The sequence below is a fragment of the Malus sylvestris genome, chromosome 7 (genome assembly GCF_916048215.2).
Source record: "Malus sylvestris chromosome 7, drMalSylv7.2, whole genome shotgun sequence".
In the NCBI taxonomy this organism is placed as follows: domain Eukaryota; kingdom Viridiplantae; phylum Streptophyta; class Magnoliopsida; order Rosales; family Rosaceae; genus Malus; species Malus sylvestris.
In genome coordinates, this window is record NC_062266.1 from 17,937,531 (window position 1) to 17,957,898 (window position 20,368).

At 36.7% G+C, this 20,368-nt stretch overlaps 2 protein-coding genes across 6 annotated transcripts; one reads left to right on the top strand and one right to left on the bottom strand.

Moving 5' to 3' along the window:
* The first annotated feature begins 2,971 nt into the window (after nucleotides 1–2,971).
* Nucleotides 2,972–11,822, top strand: LOC126628904 (F-box protein At4g00755-like). 2 transcript variants are annotated; one of them, XM_050298769.1, is made up of 7 exons: nucleotides 2,978–3,128; nucleotides 3,367–3,425; nucleotides 3,604–3,787; nucleotides 4,277–4,696; nucleotides 4,789–4,952; nucleotides 5,273–5,391; nucleotides 11,217–11,822. In XM_050298769.1, exons 3-7 carry the CDS (start codon nucleotides 3,661–3,663, stop codon nucleotides 11,488–11,490), a joined length of 1,104 nt encoding a protein of 367 aa, XP_050154726.1. In that variant the 5' UTR covers nucleotides 2,978–3,128; nucleotides 3,367–3,425; nucleotides 3,604–3,660; the 3' UTR covers nucleotides 11,491–11,822. The 2 variants fall into 2 exon arrangements, with proteins under 2 accessions (XP_050154725.1, XP_050154726.1); XM_050298768.1 differs by lacking the exon at nucleotides 3,367–3,425 and having other exon boundaries at nucleotides 2,972–3,128.
* A 2,305-nt stretch (nucleotides 11,823–14,127) lies between these two features.
* On the bottom strand, nucleotides 14,128–16,955 carry LOC126628908 (peroxisomal membrane protein 11D-like). Of its 4 annotated transcripts, none has more exons than XM_050298779.1 (9): nucleotides 16,790–16,937; nucleotides 16,184–16,250; nucleotides 15,522–15,728; nucleotides 15,198–15,272; nucleotides 15,043–15,117; nucleotides 14,868–14,948; nucleotides 14,715–14,789; nucleotides 14,446–14,619; nucleotides 14,128–14,335 (listed from the first exon to the last, which is right to left on the bottom strand). In XM_050298779.1, exons 3-9 carry the CDS (start codon nucleotides 15,711–15,713, stop codon nucleotides 14,300–14,302), a joined length of 708 nt encoding a protein of 235 aa, XP_050154736.1. In that variant the 5' UTR covers nucleotides 15,714–15,728; nucleotides 16,184–16,250; nucleotides 16,790–16,937; the 3' UTR covers nucleotides 14,128–14,299. The 4 variants fall into 4 exon arrangements, with proteins under 4 accessions (XP_050154736.1, XP_050154737.1, XP_050154734.1 ...); XM_050298780.1 differs by having other exon boundaries at nucleotides 16,159–16,250; XM_050298777.1 differs by lacking the exon at nucleotides 16,184–16,250 and having other exon boundaries at nucleotides 16,790–16,955.
* Nucleotides 16,956–20,368: the final 3,413 nt, after the last annotated feature.

Genomic DNA, 20,368 nt, shown 5'->3' on the forward strand with positions numbered 1-20,368 from the left:
TTTGGTACCAGTGATATTGATATATCACAAAAACGAAAAGATAATCTAATGTAATAATACATTATTAACCGCTTGTGTTACAATTTTTTTTGCGGAATTGAAGGATATATATTGTTGAGAAATTGGATAATGAGCTTTGCTCTCCTAAATATTAAAAGACAATAAAACAGTTAAAAATTAATTAAATAGTGTGTGATGATGGGCTTTACTTTTGTATGTCAAAGAGCTTTGGAACAATTAGGATGAGCTACTAAGAACAACTTCACCCCACTAACGCTAAACTCACCCAGGCTATTGAGCTAAGACAATTACTGCCATAGTGAAAAGTAACTGCACGAGTGCATCTTCACCCTTAAAATGAATTGCTCGAGCAATTGATAATAAAAAATTAATAAAAAGATAAATTTATGTTTAATTTCAAATAAGGTTTTTGACCGATCCCGCCACTTGTCATGAGTTATATAGTTTCTAATTTTCTTTATAATGTTTAATATTTATTTCTAACCTAATTAAATGAACCATTTGATTACATTTTTTTGGTAATCCAACAACTCATATTGTGCCACATGGGCAACAACATATAGTAAGATATATATATATATATTTAAATTTTTTTTCCAAATTTTTAAATTTTTTTGTTGAACAAATTTGGATCATAGGCTAGAAATCTTGTTGAAATTGGACAGTTGAGAGGTGAGTGTGCCTGCAGAGCAAGCCCCAACGTAGTAGGGTTGGTCGACCACTTGTGCTCATGCGCATGTGAATCCCACGCAGCATCGCAAAAAATAAAAATAAAAATATAGTAACATGGGTGACATCACCATGACGTCACACTTCCTCAGGCACTGGGTTGAGCAATTTCGCCTCGAGTGAGCAGTTGAACATCAGCGCAGCAGGGTTAGTTAACCACTTACGCTCACACGCATGTGAATCCTATGTGCCGGCGCAAAAAAGTATAGTAACGTGGGTGAAGTCACCATGACATCACACTCCCTCAGGTGCTGGGTTGAGTGATTTTGGCCTGAGTGAGAAGTCGGGCCTCTTTTTTTTTACTATAGCCCAACTTGTTTGGGCGGGGTTGGAGCACCTTTTGCTGGTTTTGGTGGATTTAATCACCAATCCCCCTTGCAATTAAGAGGGGTGGACTTGCTCTAATAGTAGAGCAACATTGTAAGCTTTGAAAGTTTGAAGTTGTACACAATTAATATGTGCCTAATTAGAATACATGATAATTCTATCTTGCACATTGTTTTTTTTTTTTACGAGTGAACGATTGATATTGACCATTTTTGTGTTCTAATGCGCATGAGAGCATCACTCTTAGAGTTGAATAGCATCAGATGAGCTCTGGTGGAGTTTTAAATGAAGACGAGATGCTTCAAGAGATACTGAATTATGAATAGCAATCATGAGAAATCTCTAACATCTAATTGCGACTTTGCCCAAATTGGACCATCTCCAAAGAAAATGTCAAATTATAGGAGTCAAATTCAATTGATGGCTAATGTGATAATTTGAGGTCTTATATTCAATTTTGTATTTCTCCAACCGAATTGTTAAATATTATTTTATTATTTAAATAGAGCTTTAAATGGTTGTAATTATTAAAAAAAAGTTGAAACAAAAAATTTTATTGGTTGAAATGTAGTGGAATAAGGGACCCACCATTAAAATAAATTAAAAAGAAATTTAAGGAATAAGGGACCCACCATTAAAATAAATTAAAAAGAAATTTAACATTGATGTCAAATTTGACTCCAAATCACAGTCTTCAAATCCAGTCAGCAAATAACACTTCGGTTGGAAAGACTTTTGATGTCAAATATGCACAATAGCCGTTCACCTAAGATTTTAACATCTTATTTGAAGATGCTCTTAGGTAGTCGATTAAGTCGAGCATTTCTACACATTTAACGATGTGTGCAATAAGTGTCGATTCAATTCCGAATCAAAGGAAACTTGTTTCATATATTCTTTGAATAAAAATACTTTTGATGAAACAAAAAAAAAAGGTTATTTTCTTATTAATTCAAAAGTATTTGCTTGGTGTTACAATAATAAATAAACAAATACGTTACGTAACAAACAAAAACGTTCTCCTGTATGATTCTCGAGGCCTTAACCAGTGACAGATGCATTGAGGGGCAAGGGGGGTCAGCGGACCCCCCCGAACTTCGGTGAACGTCTATGGATACCTTGGGTGCTAACCCTCCGAACTTCGGTGAATGTCTATGAATACCTTGGGTGCTGCCCTTTTGAAGATTAGAATTGACTTCATACATACCCTCCAACTTACTTCAAGCCTACCAAGACTTAGTGAATGTCCATGGATACCTTGGGTGCTACCCTTTGCATACATTAACAGGTGTGCAATATGTCTTTCCAAATGACTTTAGGCCACCTTGGGTGCTACCCTTTGCATACATTAACAGGTGTGCAATATGTCTTTCCAAATGACTTTAGGCCTATCAAGACTCGATGAAATGACGATATGCATGTTATTTCTGGTAAAAAATATTTGCGCGTTTTCAATCTTCTTACTTCTTCTTCTTCTTCTTCTTCACAAAAAAAAAAGTAATAACAAACAAATATATTAACACTATGATTGTACGAAGAAATTTAAGATTACTAAGAAATTTTAAAATTAACAGAAATTGAAATGACGAGATTTTATTTTCTAGAATTTGTGAATTTTCTTATTTAGTTAACCTAAAAGAACAATAGAATTGAATACAAAATTTATTATTTTTAATCTCTCAATCATAGAAATTGGAAAATGACATCTATTTACATGAAATTAAAACTTGGAAATTGAAGGTCCCAAATTCCAAGTTTTTTTTTTTAATCCAAACAACGAAATTAATGCATGTTAATATATAAATTCTAACTTTTATTTAAAATTAAAATTTATTTTTCTCATAGTGAAAGTAACTTTTATTTTCGATATTCATAAAAAGTTCTCACTTCCATTCTCTCACTTCATCAATTTCTGTTCTGTAATTACACTCCATCTCTCTCGGCGCTTATCATCAACTCTCCCTCCTCTCCCCCCCCCCCCCTGTGCCCCAATCTTTCTTCTCTTCTAGGGTTTCGGGCATTTCAGAGACACCTTTGCTCGTCAAGAAAAGGTCAGAATTCGATGCTTTTTTCTTCTTACTCTCATCCTCTCTGTGCGCATTTATATTTTCTGAAAAGATAAAATTGTTCCAATTTTCTAATTTTTCTCTGTTTTACTTTTACTCACTTTTCACCGGCAGCTCCCTTCAATTTCTTCGTGTTGTTTCAATTTTTCCAACATATGATGAATTTGCAATTATGAATTCTGGTTTCAGGATTTAACCTTTTTTTTTTCTTTCTAAATTCCAGTAATTGATGGGAAAATTGATGCCATGCATGACAGGAATGTGATCAATTCCATTGTTTTTGTATGGACATTTCTTAATTTTGCTTAATTATAGTTTCTGCTGTTAGATTGTTGTTTCAATAGGCTTATAGCTTATGTTGTTTCGATATACATGGCAGAATTTGCATTACTTCTACTTTTTTTTTCTTTTCAATTATCATTATGTACTGTATTGATGGTCTCTTACTTTCTGAAATCAGGTCTTGAGGCTCAGAAAGGCACCCGGGTTTGGTGCATTAATCTCGTAGTTGCTTGCTATGAGTCCTTGTATGGATTTCTTGAACTGGCTTGAACCTGACATGTCCTTAAATATCCTAACTTGTTTGGACGATCCATCTGATCTTGTTCGTGTTAGTTCTGTCTCACGCTCTTGGCGTCATTTTGGTGCGTTGAGGGCTTGAAGCTGTTTAATATATTTCGTTGCTTTTTTAAGTATACTAATGCGTAACTCCAATTGTGATTATATGTGCTACACATATGTGTAGCTTAGTAATTAAGCCTAGGAAAGACATAAAGTTGATTTTTTTATTTTATTTTTATTTTATTTTTCTTTTTCACATGAGTTCTTATAGTTGAGTAAGTTGTTTGTAGGTGGCAAGTTTTATATACTTATTGTCTGTGCTCTCGATCAATATTGTATATATGGATTGATTCCTTTATTAATATGTTATCTTCTGGTTGTTATATGATTGCATCAATTTGTTAGGTTGAGAATTTCTGAAACCGTTATAATTATGTCTCACTGATGTTTGAGATGAATATTTTGAAGGGAAATCAATGTGGGTTTTTTAGAAGATTTATATCCCTTTTGTTAGAAGTTTTCCAGTATTACCAAACGAGGCTGAAGAGTTTGTAACATTTAATTATATGCAGTGATAGAAAATGATCTTTGTAAAAAGCTGTGCTTGAGAATGTTTCCTCAGTTATCTAGAGTTGCTGGTGTGGTTGAGTTAAACAGCCCTGACGCAGAAGAGATTGCAGAAATTGGATCTAGCAAGTCAAAGGAATTGGAAACCTTGGAAAGGGAGCATAGGGTCTATGCTTTTTTAGCTCGTGGTTTTATATCTTTCAATGTGAGGAGTTCTATTTCTAAGGCAATCAGTGCTTCCAGCACCGACAATTATCCGGAAGAAAGCATCCGCAATACTCTAGAACCAAGAGTCATGGTGGGACAGAGAGCTTCGTATTGGTCAAGTAAAGGCCAAAGTGACCCTGCAGTGCCTGAGATTCTGATATACAAGTTGGTGTCTGATTTAGTTGTAATTAATGAAGTCAGCATACATCCTTTCCAAGGTAAGTGTTTGAATTTCCAAATTGTGGATTTTGCCATTTTTTACTCTCTAAATTTCTCTGATTGGCGTCTCTTTATCTTTTCCCATTTACAGCTTTTTTCCAGGTAGGTTTACCCATATATTCAGCCAAGGCTGTGCGATTTCATATGGGTTGTGCCAAATCCCTTGTGGTTGTAGAGTGTGATTCAAAGGATGAATCATGTCATGAGAACAAGTTCGTATGGACCTACACTTCAGAAGTGTTCCCAATGACTCAGGTGTGTACCACCTGATCTGTACTTCTGTACTTCTTAACTGTCTTTCTGCATTTGCATCTTATTTGTTGTGAAATGGTTCCTTTGATACTAAATGTTCCCTCCATTTGGGAGGAAGAAGTGACACACTCCTTATGTTTCCATTACTTAATAAAGAAACTTTGGAGCAGAGACCTTTTGGGCCGTTCAATTCATACTACAAACTGAAAATTCTGGATCTTCTAGACATTTTTACAGTATAAAAACTGGAAATCCTGGATTTGAAGTCTTAGATTATGACTAGATACTTGACTTAAATAAGCTAATAGATAACTTACAAACAGGAGAACCGCCTGCAGACATTTAAGCTTCCAGAACCAGTTCTTTGCATAGGTGGAATTTTGCAGATTGAGCTTCTGGGTAGAGTACAGAGACAAGAAATGGATGGCTTGTTCTATATATGGTTAGTTCTGTGCTTATTTTCTTGAGTGTTATTACCATCCCCGAAATGCTCACCCCACTGACTTTTGTTGATTTGTTAATGACTAAGTTGATGAAATTATTTAAAAGGACAAATTTAAAAAGAGAACCGAGTAGTACTATAGAAATGTTACTAGAATTTTTTTGACCGAAAACATGTTGCAATTGTTTTAATACAAACTTATGTTGTGACTCCTTTCCTATAATTGGTTCAATACTTTTATTTGACTGTGAGGCACATTAAGTCTGTGATAATGCTGATTGAGTAATATGTTACAAAGATGAGAGATTGTGGGATGGGAAACATGGGTGGTGGTAACAGCATCACTCTTGTTCTGTCAGTTGGATATTTGGCTTTAAAATTTTATTGTAGTAAGCCTGCAAAATGGTAAGTTCACATGGTTCAAATTTTTATTATAATAGTAGAACAAACGCCACTACATTAAGAAATTGCTTATAGATTCGTAAAAAGGTGATATGAAGTGGCAGGATAAGTTGAATAACTTTTGTTGGAATGGTGAAAATGAATTGGATTTAGTCATTTTGATATGAAGGATGGGAAACTGAAATAATTCTACATGTGAACTCTTTTCTGCATCTTTTGTCTCGAGAACAACAATTACTTTCGTTTTCTTTATTTTAGCTTCAGCTGATCAGTGAAGCTTGTTGGTTCTGCTATGTGCATGTCTTTGTGCCTCAGTTTGTTGATACCTTATGGCATATTATCTGAGGAAACATGTTTGCTTTATCTGTGCATTTCTCCAAGTATTTTTCATTTTTCTGTGTATTCTCTTTTTAGTGTTGAAGAAATGTACCATTTGTTTGTTATCATGTTATGTATGATATTTCTGTTAATAAGAAAGAGAATAATCCCCCCAGGTGCTAGTATCGTGATGGATAGGCTCGGAGCCTCACACCCTCTTTTAATTTTTAGTTTTTAATTTTAGTGGTCATTCTTATGTTCCTATCTGTTGAATGTACTGGAAATAGACAACCATAGATGCGACTATGGGACAGAGGTTCAGGGCCGAAGGGGTAGAGGAAGACCTAGGAAAACTTTGGAAGAGACCCTAAGAAAAGACTTAGAGTACTTGGATCTAACGGATGACATGACACAGGACAGAACACAATGGCGTTCTAAGATTCATATAGCCGATCCCACTCAGTGACTTGGATTTTCCAAGTCTCCAACCGAGAAGTTTTCCTCACTCGGGAAATTAAGAGAACACTACCTCAACCTACATGCTCCACTCACAAAGCTTCAACATACAAGCTTCAACAAAAGAAAATTCAAAGAACTTAGCGAAGAAGGCTTTGGTGTATTTAACACAATATGTTGAAATGAAGGAAAGCTTATTTATTGATATCCCCGATAAGTTACAAATATGTATATATACTTGAGTCAAAATAAACAAACAAGAGGGAGCCTTCACAAAGGTTGCTTAGGAGAAGTCTCAGCAGTCGGTAGAGCCCCAGAAAGAGAAGGCACCGGAGGGGAATCATTTGGAGCCTCAGTACTGGACAGAACCCTAGAAGGAGGAGGCATCAGAGGTTGATCATTTGGAGCTTCATTACGCGGTACAGCCCCAGAAGACGAAGGCAATAAATGCCTTTGGAACAAACCCACAAATCTCTGATGATCAAGTAAAACCTGACCATCAGATTCCTTCATCTGGTCAAGCTTCCTCTTCATGTTTGTAGCATAGTCATGTGCAAGCCGGTGCAACTGTTTATTCTCATGCTTGAGCCCTCTAATCTCCTGTTTGAGACTCATCACTTCAGCTGCCAATGATTCAACTTGGCGGGTTCGAGCAAATAGGCGTTGGGCCATATTAGACACAGAACATGCACACTGAACACTGAGAGCCAGAGAATCCTTAACAACCAACTCATCAGACCGTTTGGAAAGTAGTCTGTTATCTTTGGCAGTGAGAAGGTTCCTGGCCACTACCGCAGCGGTCATATCATTCTTCATCACGGAATCCCCAACGGTAAGAGGACCAGTAGGGGAGACGAAGGATGGGCGCCATATGTTGTCTGGAGAAGGCGGGGCTGCCTCTTCAACAAGGTTCAAGTCAAAACGACGGTCAGAGGGGCCAGACATTTTCAAAGGTGTTGAAGAGAGAAGGTGTTGAAGAGAGAAGAGGTCGGACAAATCAAGATCTTAGAAGTGCAAGAATGGAGCTTCTACTGGTGGATATTCAAGGGTGCTTTGGAACTTAATGTCAGCCCCTATAAAAATCTGCACTCGACGAAGCTTTAGAAATCGAAGAGGCGCCTGCTCAGAAATCGAAGAGGCGCCTGCTCAGAAATCGAAGAGGCGTTTGCTTTCTCAAAAGCTGGGCTGCTCAGAGACCACGAAGGTCGATCTCAGAAATCGAAAAGGCGTTTGCTTTCTCAAAAGCTGGGCTGCTCAAAGACCACGAAGGCCGATCTCAGAAATCGAAGAGGCTTGCTTTCTCAAAAGCTGGGCTGCTCAGAGACCACGAGGGCCGATCTCAAAAATCGAAGAGGCACCTACTTTTCCAGCCTTGTCAGCACCTGTCACATGCACACTCAGCTTTGCGGAAATTATGGGCATTCTGTCGAAGATTTCTGGCGAAGTAGAAAGCACATGAATCGCTCTGACCAAGAAGGGTAAAAGGATAGCAAAGAAACAACACTAACAAAGTTTAGACACATAAATTTTGAAGGTCTAGCTACCATATTATTACCCACACGGGTAAAGGAACAGTACCACTGCTGGATAATTGGAAAGTCCCGGTGTGTCAACCTCTGTGCTTCGTGGCAAGGTAGACTAGCAAACATGCCCAACCTTTACTCACATTCGAGAAAACACTCCCAACAAGATTGCTTGCTCCAAAATCGAAGAGGCACCGCCCTCCGAATCTCGAGAGCCAGACTCCCAACATGATTACTTTCTCAAAAATAGAAGAGAGGGTAAAGGAACAGTACCACTGCTGGATAATTGGAAAGTCCCTGTGTGTCAACCTTTGTGCTTCGTGGCAAGGTAGACTAGCAAACATGCCCAACCTTTACTCACATTCGAGAAAACACTCCCAACAAGATTGCTTGCTCCAAAATCGAAGAGGCACCGCCCTCCGAATCTCGAGAGCCAAACTCCCAACATGATTACTTTCTCAAAAATCGAAGAGAAGGTAAAGGAACAGTACCACTGCTGGATAATTGGAAAGTCCCTGTGTGTCAACCTCTGTGCTTCGTGGCAAGGTAGACTAGCAAACATGCCCAACCTTTACTCACATTCGAGAAAACACTCCCAACAAGATTGCTTGCTCCAAAATCGAAGAGGCACCGCCCTCCGAATCTCGAGAGCCAGACTCCCAACATGATTACTTTCTCAAAAATCGAAGAGACACCGCTCTCCGAATCTCGAGAGCCAGACCCCCAGCAGAATTGCTTTCTCAAAATCGAAGAGGCATCGTTCTCCGAATCTCGAGAGCCAGACCCCCGACAGGATTGCTTGTTCGAAAACCGAAGAGGCACCACTTTCCCAACTTCAAGAGCTGGATCTTCTTGGATAAAGCTTGTCGGTAATCTTCACACGCAACATTAGCTTTTCAGATACCACATACCACTTTTTCAAAGTACTCTGACAGAGTTAAAACATGTGAAGCTCGCAGCTCCCACTACCGTGCTATGACCAAGCAGGGTAAAGGAATAGCATTATTACTTGATGTTAGGGAGACTCCTATATATGTCGACCTCCATCCCCAACAGACAGGCAGACCTGCAAAAATGCTCAACCCTTCCTCTTATCTGAGAGGGCACTCCCAATGAAGCCTTTCGAAATATTCAGCTTTCTTCCCCCCCGATAATACCTCTGTAAACAAGCTATACTAGAGCAAGAATATCTCATATCATCAGGGTTAAAAGCAAGAGTATCCCATATCATGCTTTTTCCCTGTCTTTTCCTTTGGCCTTGTTCTTACCTGCAAGACAAGGAGAAAGAGAGCAATCAGTCAGCACTTGGAATCAAGCTTCCAGCTAGGAACTGACTGCCTGGAACCGCTTACCTGATTACTTACCTGGCATTGCTCTCGAGTACTCATCTTCAACATCTTATGCTTCCAGGGAAGATACCGCATCTGCCTGAGGAACAGATAGGGCAAGTGAGAAGGATACAAGGAAGCATGTGGAGACAAGCGTAACAGCACACGTGCCGATACATCCACTACTCTGTCAAAAGCAAAAGTATCCCATATCAGCAGGGTCGAACGTACTCTAGATTTGATGGACTTGTTTTGACCCTCAAATTCTTCAGTCGGCCTTATACTCTGGAGGAAACCAGAAAACCCTCTAGCCCAGTTCAAGAATAAGCATGTGGAAAGTTACTTCTTCAAAAGCAAAAGTATCCCATATCATCTCTTCTCATTTTTCTTCTCTTTATCCTTCATGCTGCCTGCAAGATAGGGAGAATGTGAACAATCAGCCGGAGCTCTGATTGCTTACCTTGTCTGTCACCTCTTTCAGCAGATCCCCTAGCTCGGCGACTTGGGGGACTCCTACTACATGGTTTGTATCGCGCTTGACCAAGCCTGAAACTACAAGTAAGCTTCAAGTGAAATTGATACATTACCTTGTGCATCTCCACCAGTTATAGATACCACCCCTGGATGGAGGAAGAGTACTTCCAGAGAAGATGCCACATCTACCTATGAGACAGATAAGGGAAGTCAAGACGATACCACACTCCGGTACTTAGAAGTTTCATGGTTACGAGATCATTCTCCCACAATATTTCCTAATGTCATTTGTACTAAATCATTCACTTCTACTCACTAAAGGAGAGCTTGAACCTATGTACTTGTGTAAACCCTTCACAATTAATGAGAACTCCTCTATTCCGTAGACGTAGCCAATCTGGGTCAACCACGTACATCTTGTGTTTGCTTTCCTATCTCTATCCATTTATATACTTATCCACACAAATGACCGGAGCAATCTAGCGAAGATCACAAAAAGTGACCGTTTTCGCTACCTAGGATCTATCTTGCAAGAGAACGGAGAATTAGATGGAGATCTCAACCATAGAATACAAGCTGGATGGATGAAGTGTAAGAGTGCATCCGGCGTGTTGTGTGACCGTCGTAGGCCACTGAAGCTCAAGGGAAAATTTTATAGGACGGCAATAAGGCCAGCGATGTTGTATGGCACAGAATGTTGGGCGGTGAAGCATCAACACGTACACAAAATGGGTGTTGTGGAGATGAGGATGCTTCGTGGGATGTATGGGCACACGAGGAAGGATAAGATTGGGAATGAGGATATCCGAGGTAAAGTAGGAGTAGCCAAAATTGAAGGAAATATGAGAGAAAATCGGTTCCGGTGGTTTGAACATGTGCAAAGAAGGCCTACTGACGCTCCGGTTCGAAAATGTGACTACGGGATAGAGGTTCAGGGCCGAAGGGGTAGAGGAAGACCTAGGAAAACTTTGGAAGAGACCCTAAGAAAAGACTTGAGTACTTGGATCTAACAGAGGACATGACACAAAACTGAGCGCAATGGCGTTCTAGGATTCATATAGCCGACCCCACTTAGTGGGAAAAGACTTTGTTGTTGTTGTTGTTGTTGTTGTTGACATATGGGTTTCAGGATTGCAACATGACAATCGAAAACTTGTGTAGGTAGAAATATTACCTCAGGAAAGGGAATTCCTTGATGAGATAAATGATCAATCAGGAGTTTTTAATTTTTTGTTTAGACTTGCTGGTTCGATCACCCATTTTGTTATGGCAGAGTGTTGTTTTGCATGTTTTCTAATTTTGTGCACTTTATTGCATGTTGCAGTGTGTCTCATGTTGAAGTCAAAGGGAAGCCATTATCACCTGCATTTGGCGTTGAAATTCATGAACCATCTGGGGAGTTTGTGTTGAAGAACGATGTGCAGGCCAAGTTGCACAACCAACAGAACTTGCCCGAGAACGAGTCCATTATTATCTCCACAGTTAATTTGGAGGATATGAGAGGCATGCAGCCATTTGTGAATTGGAATGTAGTAGGTATTGAGGAGGAATACCAAGGGGAGGAAGAGGACGGATCTGATGAAGAATATTTCCTCTAATTACATGTATCAAGGTGCGGGTTTTTTCTTTGATCGTTTCTAAATCATAGCTTCTGTCCTTCCTCTTTGAATTGGAAATCCGCGCATCTGGGGTTAATTTTCTCGAGTGTATTAGCCCTCGTAAAGTGAGAGTGATAATGTGATAAACAGTTGCTGTAGAGATATAATTGAGGTGTTAAAAACAGTAATCCTACTAAATGCCAGGTATAGCTGCTGCTTGTATATTTGAGGTGTTCGAACATTTGAGGTCTGTTTCATGATGTTTTTGGTGTTTTTTTCATTGTTTGAGAATTGAAAATATATGTGGGAAATATATTTCTCCACTTGGGGCATCTCTACTGAATGAGGAAGGGGAGTATTTAGAAATAATATAGCTCTGTTTAGAATTATTGTCTTGAAAAAATTATTTTTAAATGAACAGTGTCATGTCATACTCATACCATCTCCAACCAAATGGGCTAAACTTCGCTCCCTCAATAATTTATAAATTTTAAGTTTATACTTTGAATTTATTGGTTATTTTAATTAAACTGCTTTTGGATGTTTTCAAATCTAGCGATTGAATTTGAATCAATCATTGCAACTGAAGTATTGGGCCCCAAAAAAATAGCTAAGAGGGGGGGGCTACATTTAACCAAATAATGATCCGGTGGACGCCATAGAACAATCATCAGTTAGAGATGAATTTTGGACAAATCATGCTATTTTTTTACTTCTGGACCTTTAGCTTTTTCCATTGGAGATGACCTAGGGAATGGATTCATATCAACTAGCCCTCCCTACTTGATCTAATTCTTGATATTTAGGTATTTGATTATGAATTTTAAAGGGGTAGTTAACACGACTCCTTACATGTTAGCGAACAGAGGGAAGATTTAAAAGTGAATTGATTTGTATATTTACATTTTAGTAAATGTAGGAACTCGAGATTCAAAATTATTTTAATTTTACATGCCCTTCATTTTTTCGTTAATCTTCTATTCTTACTCTTTTGTTGCAAGTAAATAAAAATTGTTCTTGCTTTTGTTACGTTGGAGAGAATTGAACTTTGGACCTATTTTGGACGTAATTCCATAATTGGGTCTATATTTTGAACGTTTCTTAATATCGACCAGAATAGAGTAGGTGTTTGTTGGACGTATCGGATTAGAGACGAGTTCCACTCCCTAAAAAGGGAAAATGGAATCCAACTTTTATTCTAAACTTGGAATACAAGTTTTTGAAAATTTTCAAACTTTTGCATAAATGCAATGCAATTCAATGTTTTTTCCTTCCATTTGGTGCAAGTTGCGAAAAAAATAAGATCAGAAATATAGAGTTCCCAGATTATTTTCAATTCAATTTCCATTCAATTTTATTAAAAAACGTTCAGAATTATAAATTTTCGGATTTGGCACAAAATTTTCGTATTGGAAAATAGATTTTCCTTACACCCTAGATGAAACGCTAACGAAGTCGGATCAACATCTAAACATAGAAAATATAGTATTCCTCTTCACTTGTAAGCACGGCCGGTCTAGAGATTTTTGGAGGTCCAGGGCGACGGCAACAAATGTGCCCTCACTTTATATAAGAAAATTATTTATTTTCACACGTAAGACATCTATAAAATTATACTTAGAAAAGTACTTCAAACTTAATAATTTATAAACATAGAAAAACTAATTTATTTTGTATCGTGAAAAGGAAACAAAAAAACTTTGGGTTTACAAGTAGATAGATATGAATTTTGTTTTCTATCTTAACTTTTAAAGTGTTTTTGTATAAATCATGAGGTGTTTTTTCTTATTTACTAGTCTTGTTAATATGGGACTAAAAAAATAATGATGTTTTTGAGTCTTTAATTAATATGTATAAGTAATAAATGGGTACTAAATTAAACTTTTTGATGACATGTCATATTATTTACAACTTTGGTTTAAAAATTTGGTTAATGCATGACTTTTTGTTGAAGATTAGACTTGAATTGGAACAAATTAATGTTTAAAAATAACAATCTACATAGCTACTAGCTACTAATTAAAAATAAATTAACAACCAAACAAAAATTCGTATAAATTGAAAATAATAAACATGCACTTAGCATTTCGAACTTAGGACCTCTCATTAATTTTAAACAACAAAAACCACTGATTTTAATTAAACTTCTTGATTATTTGGTCAAATTTTATATATTTATACTCTTATGATGAAAAGAAATTTGTAAAAATTGAAAAATAAATAAGCACACATAGTGTTTTAAACCCAAGACCACATCATTAATTTTAAACAACAAAACCACGAATTCTAGTTCAATTTCTTTATCATTGAACCAAATTTTATAAATTTATACTCTTATGAAAACATATATAAATATACCGACCTAATAATTTTGATGCCCCCAATTATTTTGGACCCCAGACAGTCGCCCTGCCAGCACTGGGCCTGGGCCGGCCCTGCTTATAAGTGAGATGTCTTAAGTTCAATTCTCGCCAAAGACGAATTTGAACCACATTATTAATAGTCCAATATGAGGCTTAGCCCACTCTCCATCCCTTTAGTGTTGATAATATCGTTAAAAAAATTAAAAAAAAAACCGAAAGTAATGTTGCAGATAACGTAAACCCTAACGAAAGTTATGCTGCTGAGCTGATACAATTATCAAATGACTAATTTCTATTGCACAGAGCATTATTGATGGTAACAAAGTAATGGTTAAAGTTTTAGTTTTCAAATTGCTCAAACGTTTCAACTAACAAATACTCATATAAAAAGTATAAACAATTATTAAGCGGACGCTGAAGCACATCAAGCAAACAGACTTCGATCTTTAGGCTGCCTTGGACTTTGCTGGTGCTGGAAGCAACTGCATCACAGGCGCAAAGGAGACTCAGTCGAAAACAATAGTAAAAACGCCTTTGGATCCGTTACAAATTCATACAGACAAATGTTCATGGATGAAGGTAGTATAAAAACCTGATAACATGAGATCAGAGAAGTCGTAAATCCCAAGGCTCCAGTAACACGAGAAGTAACTTTCTTAGGAGCCAACTGAAGCAACCCAACTGCTACCACTGTATCCAACGCTGCTTTAACCAGGGCCAGTGACCTCTCATTTGATTTTTTGAGTTTAGCACGGTATTGTTCATTCTGCAGTCACAAATCCACATGAAAATGTAAAGAAAGTTGTACTATCTCGAAGTTTTTTATGGTCAATGGATTTACAAGGTCTGTGGTCAACATACATGATACTTCTCACTGTTCTTCAGATCCTTCTCCAACTTCTTAAGTTGCCCAGAAATCCTTCCTATCTCCCCAATCTGACTTAGGAAGTAATAAGAATACATTGTTCATGCCATGTATATCTCGAAAAAGGTAAAGGGTAGGAAACAACGAACCTCAACCAAAGTGGTACATATTGAGGAGCCCATCCAACAGAAAAGCGAGATCCGGCCAATCAGATCAGCACGTTCTTTGTTCTATAACAAACATAATTTCTAAACTTTTACCCCACTGAATATCACAGAACCCAATAGATAACAATTGTACGGGAAATGTGATAATAATACGTACCTTATAAATACCTGTTCTACTGAGCCAGACAATTTGATCAAGAAACAGAAATGTTGACAGCAATGCATTTTTGGACTGTAAAGCATCAAAGTAGATTGTCATCATGAAGAAAAATCAGAACATAGATTTTAGTCAGAAGTAGATTATATCTATACCTTTCCCAGCAGAACAAGTGGAAGAGGAGTCCCTGGAGCGGTTGGACTAATAAGACCATGCAGATCATTGATAAACTGAACCAAAAATCATAAAACGTTCAAGAACAGAAAGGCTTGAAATTCAAGTTCTATGTCATATTTCGTTTGGACAACTAAAGGTCCTCCTAATAAGCATGAGAGTGGATACAAAAAACTTAGCAAAGGCCTCATTGCCGAAGCATCATCCTTGCTCCCTCTGGTTCTTCCAAAAATTTAAAACGAGCACGACAGCCACAAAGAAAGTTTGTACCAATATTAAAGGGTATATGTCACACAAATCCTAACCTTGAACAGACGAAAAACTTTTCGTGCCAAACTAGTCGATTTGTCCACATTTTGGGCTGTTCCAGGTTCTCCATTACTCAAGAATTTAGAACCATATTGTATTGCCCTGCATATCTTGTCCCTGGCCTCAGCCTTGTTCAGATACAGAATAGCAAGAGCAAGTTCGGCTCTGGTTGCATCTAGTGTACTCATCCCTTATGCCTAGACCTAAGGAAACAAGTACGAGTAAATTGTCATATGAAGCAATTTTGGGAAGCAATGATAGCATGAAAATCAACACGGGAAAATGATACATAAAGCATATGCATATATTAACATGTGAAATTTCGCAAGATATGTATTATAACCATCACTCAAGAAATAGACCAACTTTTGGTCGATCTACTTATGATTTCAGCTTGTATTAACGAGTCCCTGAGTTTTCACTTGAGTTCAATCTGGTCAAAACAACTGTACCATCTAAAAAATTCGATAAAATTTGTAGAAACTTTTCAATTCACCTACGAGAACTGTAATTTAATTATACAGATTCGACTATAAAGGAACCAAATAACCATTTTATCCTACACAATATTCAGCTTATCTGCCTGGCAGTCGAAAAGTAGGAGTTAAATGCTTTGCTATCTAGTCTACCCACCATGAACATACAACACAGTCCATACCCTCTTCAGCTGAACCCCACACGTGCGCGCGCACCCGCATACGAATACTTCAATTAGCATCTAACAACTGTAATTTTGCAGTGTCCAACTTCGTTAATCATTCAGAAGCAAACAATTTCCATGACAAAGAAAGCAGAACGACACACTGATCATATACAATATTTACCCTTTTTCTTGGCCATCTGAAATTAGTAACGATTCTGTAGTCTACCCAGCTGAAATCCAGCTCCCCCACCACACACACACAATTTAACAATAAATTTTCATTTTCCTTCACTTTCCGAGCAACCAAACATACAACCGCAGGTCGTGAGCAATCAATAACAACATCAAATCAACGAAATGGCCCAAATCAAGAAATACCCAAAATCCAGATCAAAATTTTATCAAACAAATGAAAACCCACCGGCCAAATCATCAAAACCAGAAAACCACTTCACACAAAAATAAACAGACTTCAACTTGAGATTTACGTCGGAGAGTGTGTGTACCTAAAGCTATGCCCTTTCTGGTTCCTAGAGTGCAGGATGACAATCAATCAAGTTCTAGAATTTGTGATATCCCAATCTATAAATCCGGAAAGTAAAGAGGGGAGAGAGAGAGTACCGAAGAGCGTGCCAAGGAAATGACCTCGAAAACAGCAAAAACTGGAAAGGGGAACCCTTGGTCTGTTGGTGTTTGATAGGCTGTGATAATGGCTTGTTTGGTCCTCTCCTTCCCCATACATACAAACAAAATTACTCTATTTGGGGAGGCGTGGTTCAATTGAACAAGAAACTTGGTTTTAATTACGAAATTGTCATTTTCTTGATTTAAATATGGTTTATGGTGTGGGTTTGGGTCTTATATGGGCTGTGGTGTGGATATGTGGGTTTGGCCGATTGACCATGTGCTGTTCTTCCGCTGAAGTAATGCGTTTCTTTAAAACCAAATAGGTCTGGCACAATTAGTTGTCGTCCATTTAAACGTATATGTTTCTTATCGATTTTATTAGGAACAATAATTAACTACTCAAAGATGAGTATGAACTCATACTCAAATCTCTTAGTTTTTTCAATCATAGAGTTTTGTGTTTATGATCAGAACCGTTCATATTATGAATCACACTGTAAAGATCTTCTCTGCAAAAAAAATAAATTAAAAGTAAGGTCGCTTAATCAATCTATTGTAGCAAATACATAGATAGTTTGTAATGCTTTACCAATACTGTTCATTTGTTTTTAAATAGTTTGATGAGGCGATATTAGTTTTAATTGATTTTTTGCAGAGACAGTCTTTATAGGGTGATTTATAATATAAATAGCTTTGATTATAAACACGAAATTTTAAAATTGACAACGAACATTTTTGAGAAATTTTGAGTAGAAGTTCCTACTCATCTTTGAGTAGCCAAATATTGTTCTTTTATTAGTGGGGCAAGTTCATTTTCATCAGATAGATAGTGGGTTGAATGCCATAATATTAAAGACTTAGTTGTATTTTTTTTACAACAAATGTATTTCTTTTTTAATATTGCTTTAATTTCATTTTGAATAAAAAATAAAGATGATTTCTTTTTCTTATTCTTTTTCTTGCACAAATATATGGTATTAAAATTTTTAGTATATTTATTTATTTACATGACAAAATTCTCGATCCACCGTCGTGCATGGATATCAATACTTGTAAGTACTATGTTCATTTCGTTCGTAAATATTCATATCCCAAAACACATGTCATAAATCATCATGCATTACATTTGCCTTGCACCCATCCCCTCTCTATTTTATTTCTATTTCTTGTGTTTTTTTTTCAAGGTACTCGATTTTTTACAATATTTTTTTATAGAAAAAAACCAATACCTAGATTAGATAGAATGTCTACGATCACAACTAATTTCAATACAGTAAAAAATTAAAACTTTTCTTGCTACAGGGGTCAAGGTTCTATACCAAATATGAAAGTTATTAAAATCGAACTCTGTACTAGTAATAACATCCGTAATAAAGTTAGCTTTTTTATAAACATGATTCCAAGTAATCGCCTCAAAAGTTGTTCCGAGCCATTAATATCGGACAAGGATTGTCTGCCATCCTACTTCCACTTTTGGTGCCCTTTTGTGCTCTTTTATTTTGTGTGATCACGGTTAAATTATGTTAATATTTTATATTATTTTTTATAGAGATAATAAGACAAAAATGAATAGTAATATAAAATGTTGACGTGGCTTAACCTTGACCACACAAACAAGAGAACACGAGAGGACACCGGAAGTGGAAGGGCAGACAATCCTTATCCTTAATATCCTCAACGATGTTCCACAAACGCCAAGGAATCGAACAACCTCCCTTTAATTATTTATATATCCAACGTTTTTTTTTTTATCCATGTGGTGAAGAACTCGTATGATTACCTTTGTGGTTACGTTTCTTATAAATATTAGTTTAGTATCAAACCTTTTATCCAAATTTTGTTGAGTTTATCTATGTGATTTAGATAATTGTACATATTTTAGGCATTGAATTTGTTGAATAACATGTAAGTGAGGAGCACATTGGTTTGATTTAGCAACAAAAAAAAAAAAGAAAAAGAAAAAGAAAGAGAGAAATTGTACATATTATGAATTTTTCCACCATATAAATAACATTGACATGTGGATCGCATCATAAGGATGATTTGTGCATTCAAGAAAATAAACAGTCCATAGATTAGAACAGATTATAAACTGGGAAGATATTAATTCAAAGCATTTGAAGACATCTAAAATATTGGAGTAACCTACATATTCAGGATTCAGCATTTATAGGTAACCCTACATGGGAATTGGGATGGTTGTTTAATGAGGATTATATTAACCCTCACCACCTTGAGAAGGATTTACATGGAACTTATTTACTGTCATGTGGCGTCTTGTATTCAATAATACATTATCAAGTGTGAGTTTGCTCCACATGAAAACGTGACACATCCCGATCTGGACTGTCCACCTGGACTCTAAATCGAGATGTGCTGGTCGACACCAGGAAGGTGGCAAAGCCATAAAATGTGGTGATATGAAAAATATGAGTAAATTTAAACATAAAAGTGACTAAATGCAAGAGTGCGCATATGAGCACATTGAACCTATTTCGCATGTGATGTCAGAGCATAAGTAAAGTACAATAAAACTAGAATAAAAATTATACCATCAGAAGTAGTCTCCAATACCAACTTTTGCTAGAAATCATCGTCAACACAAGAGCTCTGCCACTAAATCATGAAGGAGCGAAAAATAAGGGTGAGTGAGACTGAAAATAAAGTTTGTAAAAACCCTTTCGAAAACGTATAATCCCTCATCGTAAAACAAAAGTAGTTTCCAAATATATATACTACATATAGTATGAAAACACTTAGTGTAACAATAACATTTCAGAAATACGGTAAATTGCAATATTTCACATGTAAAACATATAACATCCTGTAATTGTCATATCTCGCATAAACGAACATACAATATTAGGTTTTCATCGACATATACTGACACACGAATTCATGCAAAGATATTCTGACATGAACATGACTGGATGTAATAATAATTTATGCTTTAATACCACAATAACGTGAAAACTGACGCTGTGCGCGTCATATACGAGTCCTAATTGCCTATAGCAATCTAGGACAAGACTGGCACCTACAATGGATCAAAAGTGAGCGTATTGGTGCGATGTGAGCATACACGTGAAGACTGACCATGGTGAGTACTAACACCAGTGTAGGATGCATGATGAGCAGTAATATAAGTATGACCATGCCATGGTAATTCGATAATTCTAGTCAATAAAATACTATTTATGATTGCAAATATAATTAAGGCATCCCATAATAGTATGCATACATGTGCATCCCGTATGATTTAAGATAATTTCATAAATTCCGTCATTCCGCTAATTCTTATAAACGTTAGTCTAATCTAGGCATAACATAGAAAATTCTTTATAAAATATATATACATATATATACACACGCAGAAACTAAATAAATATACAATATTTAAAAGTAAAGACCCACTCAAAATCATGTCGTCGGGTTGAACCCACCTCGCCAACATCAAAGATCCTTGTGACACATTTTACCTAGAAATGAAACCATTCACGTAAATATTTAACGTACTATCGTAAATTCGCGTATACGTATCGTATAAAGTACGGTTAATAAAGGGACTATTTT

Bases quoted from the DNA above. Each gene is read 5' to 3' on its own strand.
- LOC126628904 (XM_050298768.1), top strand. From the start codon at position 3,661: ATGAGTCCTTGTATGGATTTCTTGAACTGGCTTGAACCTGACATGTCC. The intron at 3,788-4,276 runs GTGCGTTGAGGG...AATTATATGCAG, and splicing joins ACGCTCTTGGCGTCATTTTG to TGATAGAAAATGATCTTTGT. The intron at 4,953-5,272 runs GTGTGTACCACC...ACTTACAAACAG, and splicing joins AAGTGTTCCCAATGACTCAG to GAGAACCGCCTGCAGACATT.
- LOC126628908 (XM_050298777.1), bottom strand. From the start codon at position 15,713: ATGAGTACACTAGATGCAACCAGAGCCGAACTTGCTCTTGCTATTCTG. The intron at 15,118-15,197 runs GTATAGATATAA...GATGCTTTACAG, and splicing joins CACTTGTTCTGCTGGGAAAG to TCCAAAAATGCATTGCTGTC. The intron at 14,790-14,867 runs GTTCGTTGTTTC...TTCCTAAGTCAG, and splicing joins TATGTACCACTTTGGTTGAG to ATTGGGGAGATAGGAAGGAT.